The sequence below is a fragment of the Apostichopus japonicus genome, chromosome 3 (genome assembly GCF_037975245.1).
Source record: "Apostichopus japonicus isolate 1M-3 chromosome 3, ASM3797524v1, whole genome shotgun sequence".
Lineage (NCBI taxonomy): Eukaryota > Metazoa > Echinodermata > Holothuroidea > Aspidochirotida > Stichopodidae > Apostichopus > Apostichopus japonicus.
This window is the reverse complement of record NC_092563.1, coordinates 4,049,229-4,066,976: the sequence shown is the minus strand read 5'-3', so window position 1 is coordinate 4,066,976 and position 17,748 is coordinate 4,049,229. Positions and strand designations below refer to the sequence as shown.

At 36.8% G+C, this 17,748-nt stretch overlaps 2 protein-coding genes across 2 annotated transcripts; one reads left to right on the top strand and one right to left on the bottom strand.

Moving 5' to 3' along the window:
* Positions 1-409: 409 nt before the first annotated feature.
* LOC139960660 (neuroguidin-like) lies at positions 410-11,373 on the top strand. Its single transcript, XM_071959212.1, has 12 exons — positions 410-510; positions 2,667-2,723; positions 3,177-3,289; positions 4,106-4,340; positions 4,713-4,815; positions 5,079-5,171; positions 5,697-5,728; positions 8,013-8,068; positions 8,554-8,602; positions 9,071-9,189; positions 10,171-10,189; positions 11,233-11,373. The coding sequence occupies exons 1-12, from the start codon at positions 493-495 to the stop codon at positions 11,290-11,292; spliced, it is 954 nt and encodes a 317-aa protein (XP_071815313.1). The 5' UTR covers positions 410-492; the 3' UTR covers positions 11,293-11,373.
* A 6-nt stretch (positions 11,374-11,379) lies between these two features.
* LOC139960655 (2,4-dienoyl-CoA reductase [(3E)-enoyl-CoA-producing], mitochondrial-like) lies at positions 11,380-17,718 on the bottom strand. The gene is made up of 7 exons (XM_071959199.1): positions 17,527-17,718; positions 16,135-16,334; positions 14,918-15,213; positions 14,243-14,342; positions 13,377-13,449; positions 12,679-12,888; positions 11,380-11,835 (listed from the first exon to the last, which is right to left on the bottom strand). The coding sequence occupies exons 1-7, from the start codon at positions 17,614-17,616 to the stop codon at positions 11,776-11,778; spliced, it is 1,029 nt and encodes a 342-aa protein (XP_071815300.1). The 5' UTR covers positions 17,617-17,718; the 3' UTR covers positions 11,380-11,775.
* Positions 17,719-17,748: the final 30 nt, after the last annotated feature.

The window sequence follows — 17,748 nt, the reverse complement described above, 5'->3', positions numbered from 1 at the left end:
AAGTGAGTATGCCCTCTTACGAAATTTCAGCCAAATGGAAGGCAACATAACGAAATGACAGTCATTCAAACACGTTGGCAAAATTGACAGAATTTTGGCAAAATCGTGCAATACATATACCTCAGCTGAAGGCTTTCATCTGAGTTAAAACCAAATGAATATATCTTGTGAAACCAAAGACCAATAAAAATGCAAATTAAAACCTGAAACCGTTCTGGGAGTTGTCTAAACGAGTTTTTCTTCTCCCTGTTGTGAAGAGGACGCTATTGCTAAAAATTGTTACACTTCTGCACTTGATTTCGCAAGATGAAACTAGTCATGATTAATTCTAACGTTACCTATTTTGTATTTCATGTACCCTTCCACATATACATGAAGTGTAACCATAAATTGCGCATGTATTCTTCAAGGTTAGGGCCGACCATGACTAAAGGTTATTTAAAACGTTCCACATGGTATGATGAAAGTGGTGAACTATAAATTAATATCAAGATGCACGCAAGCCTAGACGTAAGTATAAAACGACAAATTAAGACCTTAACCTTGATGTTTCCTTAGGATGCATTGTCCAGATAATGTACACAAGAGCACATATACATCTTGTGACATTTTGGTTGTAGAACGAAACGTTGTAACATGGGCCATTGGATTGTCATTGATTAAGCGTTGGGAGTAATTTCGCGAAGCATTGGTTATTACAAACTTAGCAACGTCTTACTACGTGTACGACTACGAGAGCAGTATGGTAACCACGAAAACTAATGCAAGTTACACTCAGAGTCGGTAAAAACCTCATCAACAATGGAACATGTGCTTACCACGAAACGAAAAATACAATACTAGCATTTTTCTGAAACTTCAGTCCTATATATCATGCTGTTGTGGCTATGCATAGGGGAGTTCAGTACAGTTTCATACAGCTGTATAATTATTAGTATGGGACCTGATTGAAAGTAAGATTTGTTTGTGATTATTTCTAAAAGTGTAATCAGATTCTGATTATTAATTTTAATTTAGCTTTTTTGTGAAGGGGGAATTTTCTGAAGGGTAATTTCTAATTTGGTAACTAAGTCTTTGCGATGGTGCAGCCAGCTACAGCCTAATCAGATTCTCATTTTTTTTTCTAAGTTTGCTGTTTTGTGAAAGGGAAATTTGTGAAAGGTAATTTGGTTACCTAGTTTGTGTGGCAGTGCAGCCAGCTAAAGCAGGCAACTTGTGTTGCAAGGTATTTAGCAATTAAGCCCTCTAGGCCCTAAGTGTATTTCGGCTGATGCACTGGATACCTAACCCGGAGGTATTCTACATACTCCTGCGATTTCGTTTTTATAGTTCAAACATGAAATTCCAGTGCCGGGAAATGAAGTGCTGTTATCTGTAGTAAAAAGAACTTAATATGATAAATCTGGACCATACAAAATCTCAAGAGCAAATATTTCAAGCTAGCCCTTCTCACAGTGGTAAATTTGCTATGATTTTGTGTTACTTAATTTCAGTGTGTTAATTAAAACTTATAACCTGTTCTATGTGTGAAAAAGCACATTTTTGACACAATAAATGACAGATATCCTGGTTTTATATTGTGACTTCAAGGACTATAAATTGGAAAATTTACTCATCAAGTTTAGTTTAGTATGCATCTGCAGAGTGTTAGTAGTACTTAGACATATAGACTTTGACAGCATGCACATTAAACTAACTCTGATGAAAAATTGAATGAAACTCGGTCATTTTCCATAACAGTATCTTTACTGTTAATGAAAAATGGTGCCCTGTTGATTCAGTATACTTCAATGGGTAGAATGCTTCTGAAATTCAAGGGAGAGACATTCTTATAAAGCTATGACAAGTGTTCAAAAAAGTCCATCTCGACATTGACCAATTGATCACAAGTATATGCAGAGCTCCCAACTGACCCGCAATTCGCGGGTTGGACCTGCATTCTAACACCCAACCCGCTGACCCGCGCAAGCGTCCGAAAAAACCCGCATTGTAATTGTTAAGTATACATAAAAAAGTTGAATCAAATTTTGGCTTAGCAACCATCATTTCTTTAGCATTTAGCATAATAGAGAATAAAACCTCCTTTACAGCATCATTTGAACCTCAAATTAGCCTATATTTCTTTTCATTGGGGTGAGCAGTGAACATTTTCATGCCACAGGAAAGAATGAATTTTCACCTACTATTCAATTTATTGATGTTACACACAAAAACATGCATATTTCTCAGAACATTTTGGGTGACAAAAGCCTTTCTAAGTGCCACCATTTTACATGTAGGCATCACCAGGATTCAACAAAAAAATCAATAGGCGAGGGGGACACCCACTCCCCTTATACCCCTCCCCCAGGACAGGACGGCGATTCGTGGAGTGGACCAGCATTTGCCTTCTCAAGAGTTGGGAGCTATGTATATAACTGAAATGAGTGGAGTTAAGGAAATAACACATAAAAAAGTACTGGATATTTAATAATTTTGGTGCAGTTACAGAGCTCCTATTGTCACTACCCTTTGAGACGGGAATGTTAGTACAAAATTTTTTATCTTTGTGTTTCAAATTTAGTTTGTTTTACTTCACCAATTATCCAACATTTTACCATTTTAATTGTCTGCTTTCATGTTCATCGTTACAGATGTTTATTGTTTTTTTTTTTCTTTCTGTTCAGGTGAGTTCTGATGACCTTTCCAAGGTATCCAGCCTCTTTAAAGGAATCTCCAATCAGGTAAGATTGTATCTGTTACAGCAAAAGAAGACCTCTTTACAAAGTTTACAAGCTATAACAACCCTTTTTCTTCAGTTAGTCCTAGCTAATTTTATATATTTGACATTATAGCACAGTTTGGTAGCATTTTATTACTGAGTAAAACTATGTCTGAAGAATGGTAATATTTGTTACAACGTCTGTAATGTATTTGATCATTCGTACCATTTAAACTGTCTTCTTTTTCTCTTTAATTATTATTTCATAAGTTAACTTTAGCTATGAAAAATTTCATTTCACTCTTTTCGTAGGATATGCCCATGAGCATACCCTAAGTCTCTTAAGTTCCTTGTACATGAAATGCATACATTGTTGTGTCTCATTGTATCTGGTTGGATTTATACATAACTCTACAATGCTCTCAAGCATTGCATAAATGAATGCAGTTTCAACAAGATATCATAATATTCACAGGTTTCAGCTGTCACTGATTTTATACAAAGTATCCTGAAGAAAGTTGAAAATGGAGAATCCAAAACTAGTAAAGGAATCAGCTTCTTAGATGTCAAGTACCAACTCCTTCTGAGGTAAATAGTGTGGTCCTGTTGTATTCATTTTTTTCATGTAGTATGGAGTAACAGTACTTAGTGCATTGTATGGGAATGTTAAGGTGCCGTGCAAATGTTAACATATATTTTTACATGTATGCATCAGCAATTTCCAACAAGATGATCAATTGTTCAGCTAGCATATTATTACTTTGTAACAAAATGATAAATTGATCACTAATAAAGATAAATCTCTGTCAATTCACCATTTTGCAACAAAATGATGAATTAGGCTTGCATCAAGAAGTCATCATGTTAACATTTTTGCAGCAATATTATGTACTGCAGCAAGATCGAAGAGAAAGATCGTTTCATTTTTGACGACACCATGACACTTCCAGCTTTCCATAACATTGTGCATCTAGTTCATGTTTAACAGTGCAAGGGATATTCATGCACTGTGTAATGACTCTATATGTTGTGCCTCTTGCATAAATTAATGTGTAGAAGTAAGAAGTTGATTCAATTGAGCAATGAATGCATGCACTGTGCAGTGTACATATAAACCCATTTTGAAGGATGCAGTGTATGTTCACTTACTGTGTATTAAACCAGATGTAATAGTTGCTGCAGATTGGATGCACATGTTCAAGTGCAATAGATGTACGATTTTCTGGCAATGAATCTTTACGGTTGAGTTTTCCTTTTCATTGTAGCCTATTGCGTTGTGTGTAAGGCTTGTAATCATTGAATTTAAACACACTTTTAGTGATGGTTTTCCTAACTTTTCAATCTTCATCTTACATGTATCGGTGCATCGATCCTTGACCGATTAAACATATATTTCCTTTGCAGCTACGTCATTGACCTCACACATTTGATGTTGATGAAATCAGAAGGGAAGAAACTTGAGGGAGATAAGACAATCGAGAGACTCGTCGAGACCAGGACGGTTCTAGAAAAGATGCGTCCGGTCGACATGAAGATTCGTTATCAGGTCGACAAACTCATCAAGACTGCGACCTCAGGAGAGATTGCACCTAACGATCCGAGAAGATTCAAGCCCAATCCAGACAATCTCGTCAGCAAGGTAAGGAAAGAGAAGCGTTGGATTATTCGGTCACCTCTAGATCGGTGGTTATGTAAAGCCCGCCACCACACACTGCCTGACTTATTGATCACGACCAGATTCAACTAGACTGTGGTTGCGTAGAAAATTGTGGACAGTCGGGCATCGTGCATGTGCCCTAAGACTACAACTGATCACGATTTTGCCAGTTTCAAGTCACGATGGAATCAGTCCTGAAAACTGAACGCGCCCTTTTAAATATTGTTCAACCTTTCACCCTCTGTTAATCAAAATTTCAATTTATTTATCCCAGTTTACTATTTGGGATAGGGAAGGAAAAAATAATCTGTTTCAATTATATTCTGAATTCGTTTTCTAATTTTTATCCTGCAGCTTCAGCAGGAAGATTCGGAAGAGGAAGGTGACGATGAAGATGATGCCGAGGAGAAAGGACCGCAGAAGTACGTCCCTCCGAAGGTCTCCGCAATGCACTTTGGTGAGCACTTGAGAATATTTATATAGCGCTTGTAAGATTTCATGATTGGGTACCTCTGTTCTGTAGTTAAATAAAACTTGTAGCAGGCATTGCCAGCAATATGTAGGGAAATTAAAATCTTTTCAGGAAGTTTGGTGCAGTAAATTCAAAATATAATATAAATTGAATGAGATGCACATAGTTTAATATGGTAGCTATCTAGGAGTCTAATCATATTTTACAGACACATCTCTTACTGCTTCTTCCTTCTTCTGTTTTGATAGATGGAGACCTCACAGTCCAAGAGAAGAAGGACAGGCTGATTGAGAAGGCCAAACGAAGAGCCCTGAGCAGTTCACTGATACGAGAGCTGAGAGGTTAGAACCGCACTGCTGATGGTCATGGTTTAAGAGACAGCTGCGACCCAGCATATTCTAAAGTGTGGGACTAAACTGTTTAATACTGGTGTGACTGACATGTTTGGTTTCTTTTGAAAGTTTACTAGCTATATGCAACTTTGCGTTGCCGTGGTAGTTTTTAATGTTGCATATTATATCTTTTGGTGTATGATTCTTTCTTACAGACAATATTTTTAAAGAGAGTTTTCTAGACACAAATGGGCGTCAGAAAGAAAAAACAAAACGTAGGAATGGACAAAAAATACAAAACAAAGTTGGCCATTTCAGTGTTCGCTGTTTCTTGTCGGTGTCTAGAAACTGGATTCTTTTTCTTTCTGCCTTTCAGCAAAAAATGTAGTCGTTTTGCTAGATTACATCTCATTGCTAGTTTGTATACAGTGCATGTAGACTGTTTCAAAATTTAATCTGATCGTAAGCTGGGATAAATCCAACAATATTTCCAAGATGTATCCTGAACATTGTTTTTCTTTCTTGATTCGACAGACCAATACAATGAGGAACCAGAAGAGATTGCAGTGAGTATCTTCATCAGTTCTCTCTCCTCTTTGGCTACCTTTCTCACTTTGCACAATTTTTATTGGCTTGCTGCACAGCTTTGTACTTGTTATTCCTGTTACTGTGTCAAAGAGAAGCTGCAGCAGCCTGTAAAATCCCCTGCAGCTAGGCTAAATCAATGAAAAACAATAGAGATTATCTCGACTAGGCCAGCAGTTCCTATTGAGGGAAACTGCACAGCGCAGAAGATAATTTTGTATGCAGCCTGGCTGCAGGAAGCTGCAGCCCCCATCAGCATCCTACTTTTGACACAGTGCCTTCATTGATGCCATTCGTATTGGTTGAAGGAAAGATAATACATCTGGAAACGTTATTCAGTTACTTCACTTCACCTAACTTGCACCAGAAACTATGCAGTTTGGAGAAAAGCTTCAACATTTGCAACATTGCATGAGTAAAGAAACAGTATATGAAATGTGTGGGACACAAACATTCCTTTATTGCTTTATAACCACTCATAACTTGTTATCGAAAGTAGCAGAATAATTGTACTTCACTTTGATGTCTTATGTTTTTGTTTTTAGTGTAGTGTGAATAATACATGGGTTGGGCACAAAGAGGTATACAACACAATGCTAAATATGTTTACCTTTATGTACCACACTACATACTATTTAATCACATATAAGCTAGCCTGTGTGTCATTGAAGCAGCTCTTTGAATTTGTCAAACAAAGTGCTATGAGATGCATGATATTTTCAGCATGTTTATTTAATTAAGTGAACAACCAATGGATTGTACATTTAACGATGGAATATTGTAAACAGTATGAAGTAAAACACCTCAAACCATCATAACCTTAAACTCCAGACTTTCATCAAATGAATGTTTATGAAATAGTGATAACGATCAGATTATGTAAATTTTGTCTTGTTTCCATTAACCATAATTACTGCATATAGAAGGAAAAGAGGAAAGTTTTACAGCATGGTTTGTCTAATCGTCTGAGCAGATTAAAGATTTGGTCTGCTGATCAAAAGCAGTCTTTAACATTCCCTAAAAGATAACCTTATCAATTTGTACTAAGTATACTAACTGTTGGACCCCTTTTACTATCTGGAAAAAAAACTTTGTTGCTGTGACAACCAAAATTCTGCCCTGAAAATTGACACACCTGGCTTTTATATTAAATACAGAACAGTACTTGTGGTTAGAAGTCATTAGTTCCGTTATTACCTTTAGCACCCCTTATGCATAATTCATAATTCTCTGCAGTTAGTGGAAGAGTTTGATAGTAACAATTTTATGGAAATGTTTTGGTATTCTTATTGCTTATTGAAGTGCATCCACGTCTAGTGAATAGAATCTAAATGGTCGGTCAGTATCTGAAGTACTTTGCTGTCACAGACGTGGCCTGTCATATTCAGGGCACGGAAGAGGGTTGTAAGAGTAGGGAATAATTTATTCTTCAAAAATTGTGCAGCAGTTTTGAAGGCACTGAATCTTGAAGATATTATGTAGTTCCTGTCTACAAAAAACTGCTTCACATCTCATCACTTGTACAGCAATTTTGCAGAGCATTTTGCTATGAGACACTGGATGAATTATTCCAAATAGAGAAGGGGGAGTGTTGGTGGTAGGAAGGACAGAGAGAGGGTAGGAGGGGCTGAGAGGGGTAGGGGTGGATGAGGCAAGAAATGGAGAGAGGGGTAATATTTAGACAGGGAAGAGAGAGGGCAAAGAGGAGTGGAATGATATGAATGGACTAATGAAGGGAGAGAAGGGGATGGAGGTGGCTAACAAAATTAGTTAAAACATTTAGAAATACTGACTTGCCAGAGGTATATGATGAGTTAAAAAAGAAAGAATTTCAACATTTTTGTAGCCACTTGCTAAAAGCTGCTAGTGCTTAGAGAAATTCCCAATGGTATTTTTGCCAGTTAGAGCACAGGTCAGATACTGTACAGGCACATGGGAGCAGCCCAAGAGTATTTGCTGATAATATAAATAAGCAATAGTACGGTACCTCTTGTTTGGCAATATATCATGCTAATATTTTGACAGACGACTATTACCAGACTCGTGTTTGTCACATTAATATTCTCCTGTGGAAAATGCAACTTTCTTTTATCTTTCTACTGGCAAATGGAGAAATCCCTTGGCATTATTTATTTAGCCAGTAACTAGCCTAAATTTTTGAAGTTTGATGTTGTATTTTAACTTGTCGACCTATCTGTCACCAGATTCAGATGGAAGATTAAATATGTTTATGTTACAGGAACGGATTTTTTTTTTTCATTGCAGGAAAGAGGTACAGCACCGACCCGAAGATTTCACGAAGCAGCTAAACATCAACAAGAGTAACTTGTTTTTCCATCTCTCTTTATAATACACTGAATACTGGAATAATTAGAGCAGTACTAGTTGGATTGTTTAAATCGTTTCCAAATAGTCGTTTCATATGAAGGCACTTTGTTGACTCAATCCATCTTGTTTTCCTTCCCAAATAATCCTGCAAATGAAGAACATTTTGTTTGAAATGTGTTTCTGTGATAAAAGCAGTTTGAGTAGATTTGAATCATCAATTATTTGTCTGAAAAGATCTCTATCTTGTCTATGGTTTATTGCAGAGTATTCTGGTCAAGCTACCGACTGCAACATCTTAGGCCAGCTTTTTGGGTCAACTTTTTTAAGTATTGTAGCTTTAGGAGGGCATAATTGCTGAATTTAGTGACAAGTTATTTTATGATTTGAAAGTGCCATCCAAGGCTGCATGCAGTCTCATGTTTATGTTTCATCTCTATCTCTTTAAACCCTTTAACCTTTCTCTGATTGTATTTCACAGGTTTGAGGAAGGCAATTTTATCAGACTTCCTGTCACCAGGAAACAGAAGGTAAGAGTCATTATTTAAGTTTGCGACTTGAGAACCGAGGTTTAGTTCTCTTCTTTCAATGGTTTTGAAACAAACCTTTTTTCGTCATAACTTCACCCTCGTCGTCAGTCAGATGAATTTTTTTAAGGGCGGGTCCCGGAAAATTGAAATGAGAGCGATAATCACACACATGGCCTGTAATTCTCTAAACACTCATTAAAATCAGAAGTCTTGGTTTAAATCGGTGTTTATCCACGATCATCACATAGATACCAGTTTCATATTAGCTTCTGTTGGCTCCCTAATCCATTGGAAAATAGTAAACAACAATATTTCAGCCAAATTTTAGTATTCTACTAAAAATTTAAATTGCCATTCATGTCCGGTCTTCTGTACTAGCATTTGGCTGGCACTCTAAACCATTTTTGGTCACATTGTTACTATTTTTTCCCTCTAATTAATTAATTTGTTTTCCTCTCATTTCCACAGAACTTAAAGAGGAAGGGTGAGACCATGACAGGTCTGGAAGAGCTGACTAAATTTGACAACATCAGCGCTTTAGTAGACGATTCCAAAGGAGAGGAGAGAGACACGCCAGCAAAGAAGAAGTAAGAATAATATTTAAATGTATATTATGTAATCTCTTGTTTTGTTTCCAAACAATTGTGGTTTCATAGTTTTTCTCTTTTGTACATTGTTAAGCAAACAGCATAGTGTGAAAGCCACTAGTGCAGAGGTTCTTAATAGGCAATCCGGGCCCGCAACAGATTTCAGTCTAAACCCCCCCCTCCCCCTTCCTCATGCTGCTCTGAGTATGGTAGGCCTTTTAAGGCCTTTGCCTTGAGCACTGTACCAGCCTACCCTCTAATTACTCTACTCTAGTTATAGTGAGATGTTGGTTGCAGGTGTCCTTCTCCTCCAAACAATGTTTCTCTCCGGCCCGCTTGGAAAATGAATAGAGAATTGGTTATCGTTGGATTCATTGTCCATATTGAGATTTCACTTGTCGACTTTTGTCTGATAAACTTGTGTAACAGTCTGTTATCTGAATATCTGTGGTAGAACCTACATAAATTGTACAATGAATAGTCGATGATTGCTTGGCCCAAATCCAAAATATGTTCCCATGGAAATACAAATACGGAACACGATTTGCAGCTGAGGCTTTGCATTGTCTTTTATATTGGTCTGGCAAACTGACAGTGACCAGAATGGGATAGAGTCTAATCTGTCTTGAGTGAAACATGAAGAAAGATATTTGTTCTTCTTCGCTGTCTGCTTGGTCAAGGGTGAAAATATATACCGGAAAGAGAAAAACGACAATAACAACATGCTTTTTAGTATAATGAGATGGAATGGTTTTCATGAATTTGAGATTTTGAAATATTTTCTATTTTAGCAGTTTTTATTTACTGGCATATTGATAATGATTTTAACTAACAGACAAACCTAATTTCACTGAAGTTGGGTCCTCTTTTTCTGTGTCTGCCTTTGGTCATTATATCTTAAAATGTGTTCATTATATATAACGAGTACAAAGAAAAAGAAAACAGTTTTATTTTCTTCTTTTCATTTTTATTTCTTCTTAGGTCCAAAGTATCCAGCAGAGTAAGTTAACATTTACTTACTTATTAAAGAACAACAATAAATGTGAAAATAGTTTGTTATTTTATATTAATAAAGAGTAAACACCTTTGTTTGCATATTTTGGTGGTTCAGGCACGAACTGAAGTTTGAGGAGAACGATGAAACTTAAGCAAATTAACAAATCTTGGGATAGTCAAATTAATTTATAATAAAACCATCACATTGACAAATGATAAAACTTAACAGTGAGCTTACATTTTTGACTTAAGGAAGTTTGTATTTCCAAATAACCTGCTTTTCTTGTGTTTGTAAGTTCCTCCTTTAAAGAGATACTCAAGCAGCAACAGGTGATATCTATATATATATTTGTTTTTGTCCAAAACATAGAAGCAAACTTCCTGCACCAGTGGGTGAAAATTAGGTTCTGATAGCACGATTTATCTTGAAGATAATATGGTTGTGGTGCTGAACTTGTAGGAATGTATATATTTGTTGACAAGACGGTGTGCAAACATGAAAATGTAGATAGTAACGTATCATGTAGGTAACGATGATTCATCCAAATTTGCATTATGTCGAAGCATTGAATTAAGAGTACACTGGCAACTAAGGTTTAAAGCAAACAATCCATTTCATGTACACCATATTATATCTCTCATCGTCTGACTCTGGAATATCGCATATCTGCTGAGTGTACACAGAAATATAATTGAACATTTGCAACTACAGTTCAAATTAAAATATATCTCATGGATTCTTGATAGTGTAAAGCCATCCTAAGTTTAAGACCATTCTGAATCTGAAAGGTAGAAATCGAATCCAAAACCAAAGAAGATGAATTTGAACAATACTTTGCTTTGTTCAGCATATCTCTTTAATATCTTTTTTTTTTTTCAAAATGAGAATTTTCCAAACAATGTCAATGTATTTTGCGTAAATGTTGTCTCTTTGTGCATCTACCAATATAACATAGCAGACACTGATCTTTGTAAATAGTATTTGGGTGAGTGCTAAATGTGATATTTTACTGTTTGCATTCATTACTGTTTATATTTGGATTATAGCTTCGCAGAAGTAACAAAAAGAAACAGACAAAGAGAAGAAAGAAGTTCCACAAATCCTGAAAGGATCGAGCTCGTTAATCCAAAAGGAAGTCAAGAGAATTCTCTGAGAGGAGAGTAGAATGTGTTCAAGGATGATCTTTTGATCCCAACCAGTGACCTCAACAGAAATTGTAACAACTAAACTAATACAAAAACGTTTTGAGCATATGCCAAGTTTTATGCATTTGATGTGTTTTCAAACAAATTTTGAATACATACCTTTCTACTTGGTATTAACTTGAGGAACTTGACTTGCAAGTTGTTTCCAAGAGTTAACAAACTTATCTATTTTTTTTTTTAAATTTCTTGTGGGGGAAAAATTTCGAGCAATAACTTTCAAAAAGATCTTACAACCCTGTATCCTTTTTGCAGATGAGATAATGCGATTGACAATGTTACAATCCAGCTGATATGTAAGTTTATGGAATCAGGTGCAGAATCTGGTGTTAAAGGCTGCCACCATTATAATCTATGAATAAATCGATTGTTTCCTCTTCTGATAGATTAAGATCCTTTTATCTTCCTAATGGCTTGTTCCATCTGATCCCATTGTTCTGAAGTGATCTATAAACAAAATTAATAAATAAACAATGGTAATGTTATGATTATATTCACTGAGCATCGAGATAGGGTTTATAATAAACTTCCACTGGCTTCGTTAGGGAGACAGCTCATCGGAAACCATATATAACAATTAGAACAATACTTGCTAATTCGGTAGAGTATCTGAAATGGGAAATAACAATATAATATTCCCATCACTCATTTCTTTTTATTATTGTGTAAAAATTCTCAACAAAAGTGCACAAAGAATTTAACAAATTACTGTTACCAGATAACTCTCCCAAAGGTTAATATTTATATTATATTGATATTTATTATCTGCCAAATATGTTGTAATCTTCAAAGGTATCTTAAAGAGGTCTACAGACATGTGAATCATGATAAAAAGGATACTTTAGCTCAAAATTTAAAACTACTATGTGGGGCACTGTCTTATCTGCTAACCTTTAGTTAGGAATGGTACACAAAACCCAATAGTCCTTTTATTACCTTCATATGGGTCATGAATGTAACCAGCAAAACCAGGAGAAAATTAGGTAACAATTTCCCTACAATTGTGGATACTTTTCCCCCTAATGAAATTCAAGTTAAGTTTGCTGCCATGACTCAGTGTATCATTCATCAGAAGATGATCGATGTTGCTTGATGTTGCAATTTCTCCTTCCGTCTTTGGTATAATTAAAAATGACTGCAGGGAATTTGAGGTATCTATGATAAACCAAATGTTTTGTTTTTATGAATTTGTCATAATCATTAATAACCGGTAAAGCATGATTCTATTTTGGTGTTTTTCCTTTTTTTTCTAAGTTCTTCAAAGATTTTCATTACAAATCTGCTACAAACCTCTGATAAAAAGTTGAATTCTCCTGCCATGAATGGTAGTTCACCGCCATCAAAGTTAATAACTGCTCCTGTTAGCCAGCTGGAGTAACCACTCACTAGGTATGCAGCCAAGTTACAGAGTTCTCCTACCTCACCAAGCCTTCCGACTGGAATACGATGTTCAGCTTTGGAAGAGAAGGCTCCAGTTGGGTCAAGACGATTGAATGCTCCCTGTGTGGACAAAAAACGAAGCAGCTCCTATGAAATTTGAGATGCAACAACCAAAATAAAGATGAGAAAACATCAATGTTCTTTAATGCAAAATGTTGAGGCTACCTCTCAAGCAATTCTCATAATCCCATCGTTTTCTTTGAGGTGATTAACAATAAAGTACTTCTGAGCTACTCTTTTAATTGAAGGCAACTTTACACACATTAGCATAGATAACATGTAATAAGGAGAAGTTGGTGGAGCAATATCCCCCTCTGAAAGGTATAATTTTTGAGGAAAGGTGCTAAAAGGTAATCAACTCTTTGTCCTTAAAAGAGGATGCTAACTCAATTTTCTATAAAGTCCATTCCTCTGTTATCAAGACAAATCTGGTCACCACTGAATAACTTATCAGAAATATTTGCCAGCAAAACAATTAGCTTAATTAGCATTACTTCAAGTCATATCCTTTAAGAGCATCAAATAGCCAACATTTGGATGATCCTTACCTTGGTGTAGATGGGACCCGGTGCTATAGTGTTGAACCGCATGCCATAGCGCCCCCATTCTGATGCCAGGGATCTGTGCACAGTGCAATCAAAGAAAGAGAGGAACATGAGGGCGATCCATGGAGTTGCAGATCTCATCTCTTTTATGATGGAAGTGATTGTGATTGCAGGCACAAGTTTACATTCAGACGGAGGACCCCATTGTTTTTCACATTGTTCAAATTCACATACAATACTCCTGAACAAAGAATTCTTCTGAGGACATGGTGATCCTGTTGAAATGATGTCTGAGGACTTTTTGGGAATTCCTTTGTTAAAGTCCTCAGAATACAAAACAAGTACACACACTCTTCCTCACATTTGTGATGTGGGGTGAATGTGGGTACAATATCTCATCTCCCTATACATTACATGTTGGGAGATTAGATAATTAGATGTATTCTACCAAATCTTTCTCATATTATATTTAATTGAATCTTTCTGATATTATATTTAATTATGTTTTGGACATCAAGGAAAGTTTAATCTTGCAGAATCACTTCAATCTCTCGATAGCCAAATTCTGCTCTTAATGACAACTGCCACGGTAGTTACTATGCAAGAATCCCTGCCTGGGGTGGGTGAGGGTCGAAGGTGAAATGTTGCTATGTGTAACACCACAGACCTACACTCAATCAAAAGAGTGCAATTGGGAGACTGACGAAAATGAGTGTTACAACTATAACCAATTATCCAAGAGCGTTACTGCCATGTTTAAGTGGACATTCCGTTGTTGAAATACCGACAGATAAATTCAAGCACTCACCCAATAGGTGATATGGGATTCACATGAAAGCAGGGCTCCCGCATGAAGGAGGAAGATTTACCTAGTTAGTGTGTCTACTCCAGCTTTAGCGGAGGCACTTGGTGCGACAAATCCAGAGCCCATTGCAGTGTAGACTGTCGTTATTGCCAAGAAGTTACAACCTATCGAAGAAATAATGACAGATGAAGATGGTGGGTGGCATCAGGAGCAATGAGACCTAGCAACTGGGAGGTCGTAGGTCAACGCAGCTGTCTGCAATCTGTTAAGTGCATGACACTCGATCTACGACCTGAAATGATCTTCCAAATGGCAATTAAATCCACATTGAGCTAACCTGTAACTTGGATCGCCAGTTTTGTATATTATCAGTCGTTGCATACACGTGTAGGTCTTTAGCCCTGTAAAATGGCTGCCGTTCAGGCTGATATTATTATCATAATTATTATTACACAGATCAACAGATGAGCACACTGAAGCTTTGTTTAGCTTTGTTTGTTTATATCTTAAAGGCAGCTGTTGCAGAAAACAAATAAAGCTACTCATGAAGTTAATATTGATAGTCATTTAGGTGCTGTTCAATATTTGAAAATCCCTTGACAATATAGGCTTAGCTCGACAAGTGACTAGTGAAGTTTCATTTCAAATAATGGAAGATTCCAATGTTTCCCTTTTTGTATCATTTCCAAGCAAATAGATGAAAAGAAAGGAAGGAAGAAAAGGAAAAGGAATACAGTACCTTGTTCAGCTTTGATCAATCTTTTGCCAAACTCCAGAGTAACGTTTGCTGTTCCATTGAGGACAATGTCCACGATGGTTCTCCAAGCGTTTGGGGAAAGCCTCTCAGTTGGAGAAATGAAATTTCCTGCTGCGTTATTGATGATAATATTTGGTAACTGACCGGTCTGTTCCTCGACCTCATCTGCTACAGCCGCTACCCTGGCCGGATCTCGGACATCCATCGGAATGGCGTACACTTTATTTCCGCTGATGGATGTTATCTCCTCGGCTGTCTTCTGTATCACTTCTTCCTTCCTATATAAAGTAAAACAAAGCTAATTTAACTGGTTCAGGTGGACAAGTGATCCTACAATAGTTCTGTTATCACATGAACTCAACTTCAACCTTGTTTTACGTACTGCACATTGATAAGAAACCATCCCCTCCTTCCCCCCCGCCCCAACAAGAAAAAAAAAAACCCAAGACAATGTACTGAATATCTAGCAGCTTATTTAAAAAGCTTTACTTGTGATCTTCATCCAAAGACATGTTTCCTTAAGTCGTTCCAAGAAATGCTTGTCAAGAACAAGACACACTACGATCTGGGAAAAACTGCTTCCAAAAGTAACATATGGGGAGGGGGGCTATCAAGAGTCAAAAGTTAACAACAATCTATTACATTGATAGTTCAATTGTTGAGATTTCCACTAAAACTATCACAACCCTGTCATAATTCTGGATCTTAGCAAGATCATGCTGTGGCACTTTTTGAAGGAGTCACAAACCCAACCATCATTATTGGTCCAGGTGACAGAGATAGATGTCATGAAAAACTTTCAAACATTTGTTCCACTTGAAAGATATCACAGATTTAATGCTCCTTAACATACAGCGCTGTAAATATGACACCATAGACCCACACTGTGACTGTTTATTAGCTACAAAGTTTCAGGAGACTGTTTTCTGATAACCTTGAGTGTGTTTAGTTATAGTCCTTAAAAATTCTTACAAATGTTTTGGAAAGAGCTGATCTTATGTTGAGGGTATTGTGCAACTGTAAACAAGTCTTATGTACAGAGGCTTCTTGCCATGATTATGCTGATATTTAAGCAAAATAAATTTAATATCCTTCATAAACTGCTCTCGATTAAAGTGCACTCTTTACCTAATGTTTCGAAGAACATGATAATAATAATTTGGACCACTGATAAACGACTTCAACAGCTTTCAACTTACCGACTTGATATGACAACATCAGCCCCAAGGCTTGACAGCATGGTAGCCATTCCTTTACCAAGACCAGTACCACCCCCGGTTACGAAAGCAAGTTTACCCTTAAAACAATCTTTCGGTAGCATAGCCTCTGTAACGGGATGGAGATTGTCATATTTGTCTGACTGATTTTTATGAAGTACCACTGATGTTGACACAGGTCTCTGGGAAGAGTAGATGTATTTGCTTCATTAAACTATGAGATAATAATGTGTGTTGCACTACAGCCATGTGCATCCTAATTCGAATTAGAAACCAACCCTTAGGAACTTCTCTTATAAACCATGACTCCAAATTGGAAAACTTGTCATATGCTTGCTACTGTAGCAACTGCAGAAGCATCAGTGAGCTTATTTTTTACTTTTTTTCAACAAAGGCAGGGTATTCTGTTGCTTCCAAACTTTGTGAGGGATAGCATTAACTTATTCTAACTCTTACGTCAAGTTCTGACCTGGTAGTAGCACTGTGGGCACATAATTGACGCATTTAAGGATTTGATTAACGATGTCTATCAACAAAAACTCCAAATCCTCAACAGTGTATGCATTTTTCATGTGTAGTTCCTCAGAAATAAAATGATCTCAAAACATTAATTGTTCTGTGCCTATGCAACGTATAGGCCTAATGGAGCAGAATTTGACCACAAAATGTCTTTTGTGTCATGTTCTTTCATACCCCTAAATTGACACATTCGTCGATAAGCTAAACGGTTGTGTAGGCTAAGTATACATCCATTGATTTGGATGATGTTTGCTATGCTCTGCACCTCCAAGCTCAGGTCCCAGAGAATAGTGGTATAATAGTGAGGTAATTTCGGGTATTTTTAGGACGTAAGATTTACAAAAAACATGCAAAACTGGGGGGAGGGTGCTAAAAGCTTAAAAAAAAAAACACAATTTGATCTGCGTATACCTCAAATGAATTCAAACTCATGAAATTTGTAACTCTGCTCGACTGCGAAAAAGTTTAGGCTGCCTGCTGTTTTGTTGCTAGTACTAGTAATATTTGAAGGTACGTCAATTACGAAAATGCTTCATTTATGAATCCTTTACTATAACAGTATGTATTAGTGGGCGAATAACGTTAGGCCTCTTTTTCCTTCACTTCGGTTCTTTTGGTGGTAGGCCTAGTGTGAATCGAACATGCATTACAATAGCTTCACAAAATGTTCCCAATATAGTTACATCGCACTAATGAGTTACACTAATAGAGTCATATCATGTTGTCGCATAACTGGTCCTCCACTAGATACACCCCTAACCTAAGCCAGTATTGTATTGTATGATTGTGCTGTAACACTAACACTACAGAGAGACGAGTAATAAAAAGTAGCATGATAAGGTATATGGACACAACCTGAGGCCCGAGATTCCTTGAAAGAAATCCTTTGTACAGGCTGGCCTTTAAGGCGTGATTTAGTTTTGACAATCGCCTCGTAACTTCCATTTCAGCAATAGAAAACGTCTCGTTCTGGATACTGCGGGTTCTAAATCACGTTATGACCAGGCACCAGGTACGGGTCGATAGTTCACCAGATATTAGTCAGAGTGTTTGGGTGCCCTACTAAAATAATGTAAT

Bases quoted from the DNA above. Each gene is read 5' to 3' on its own strand.
- LOC139960660 (XM_071959212.1), top strand. The intron at 5,172-5,696 runs GTTAGAACCGCA...TTGATTCGACAG, and splicing joins ACTGATACGAGAGCTGAGAG to ACCAATACAATGAGGAACCA. The intron at 8,603-9,070 runs GTAAGAGTCATT...TCATTTCCACAG, and splicing joins CTGTCACCAGGAAACAGAAG to AACTTAAAGAGGAAGGGTGA.
- LOC139960655 (XM_071959199.1), bottom strand. From the start codon at position 17,616: ATGGAAGTTACGAGGCGATTGTCAAAACTAAATCACGCCTTAAAGGCC. The intron at 15,214-16,134 runs GTAAGTTGAAAG...TACTTTATATAG, and splicing joins GATGTTGTCATATCAAGTCG to GAAGGAAGAAGTGATACAGA. The intron at 12,889-13,376 runs GTAAGGATCATC...TTGTCCACACAG, and splicing joins CGGGTCCCATCTACACCAAG to GGAGCATTCAATCGTCTTGA.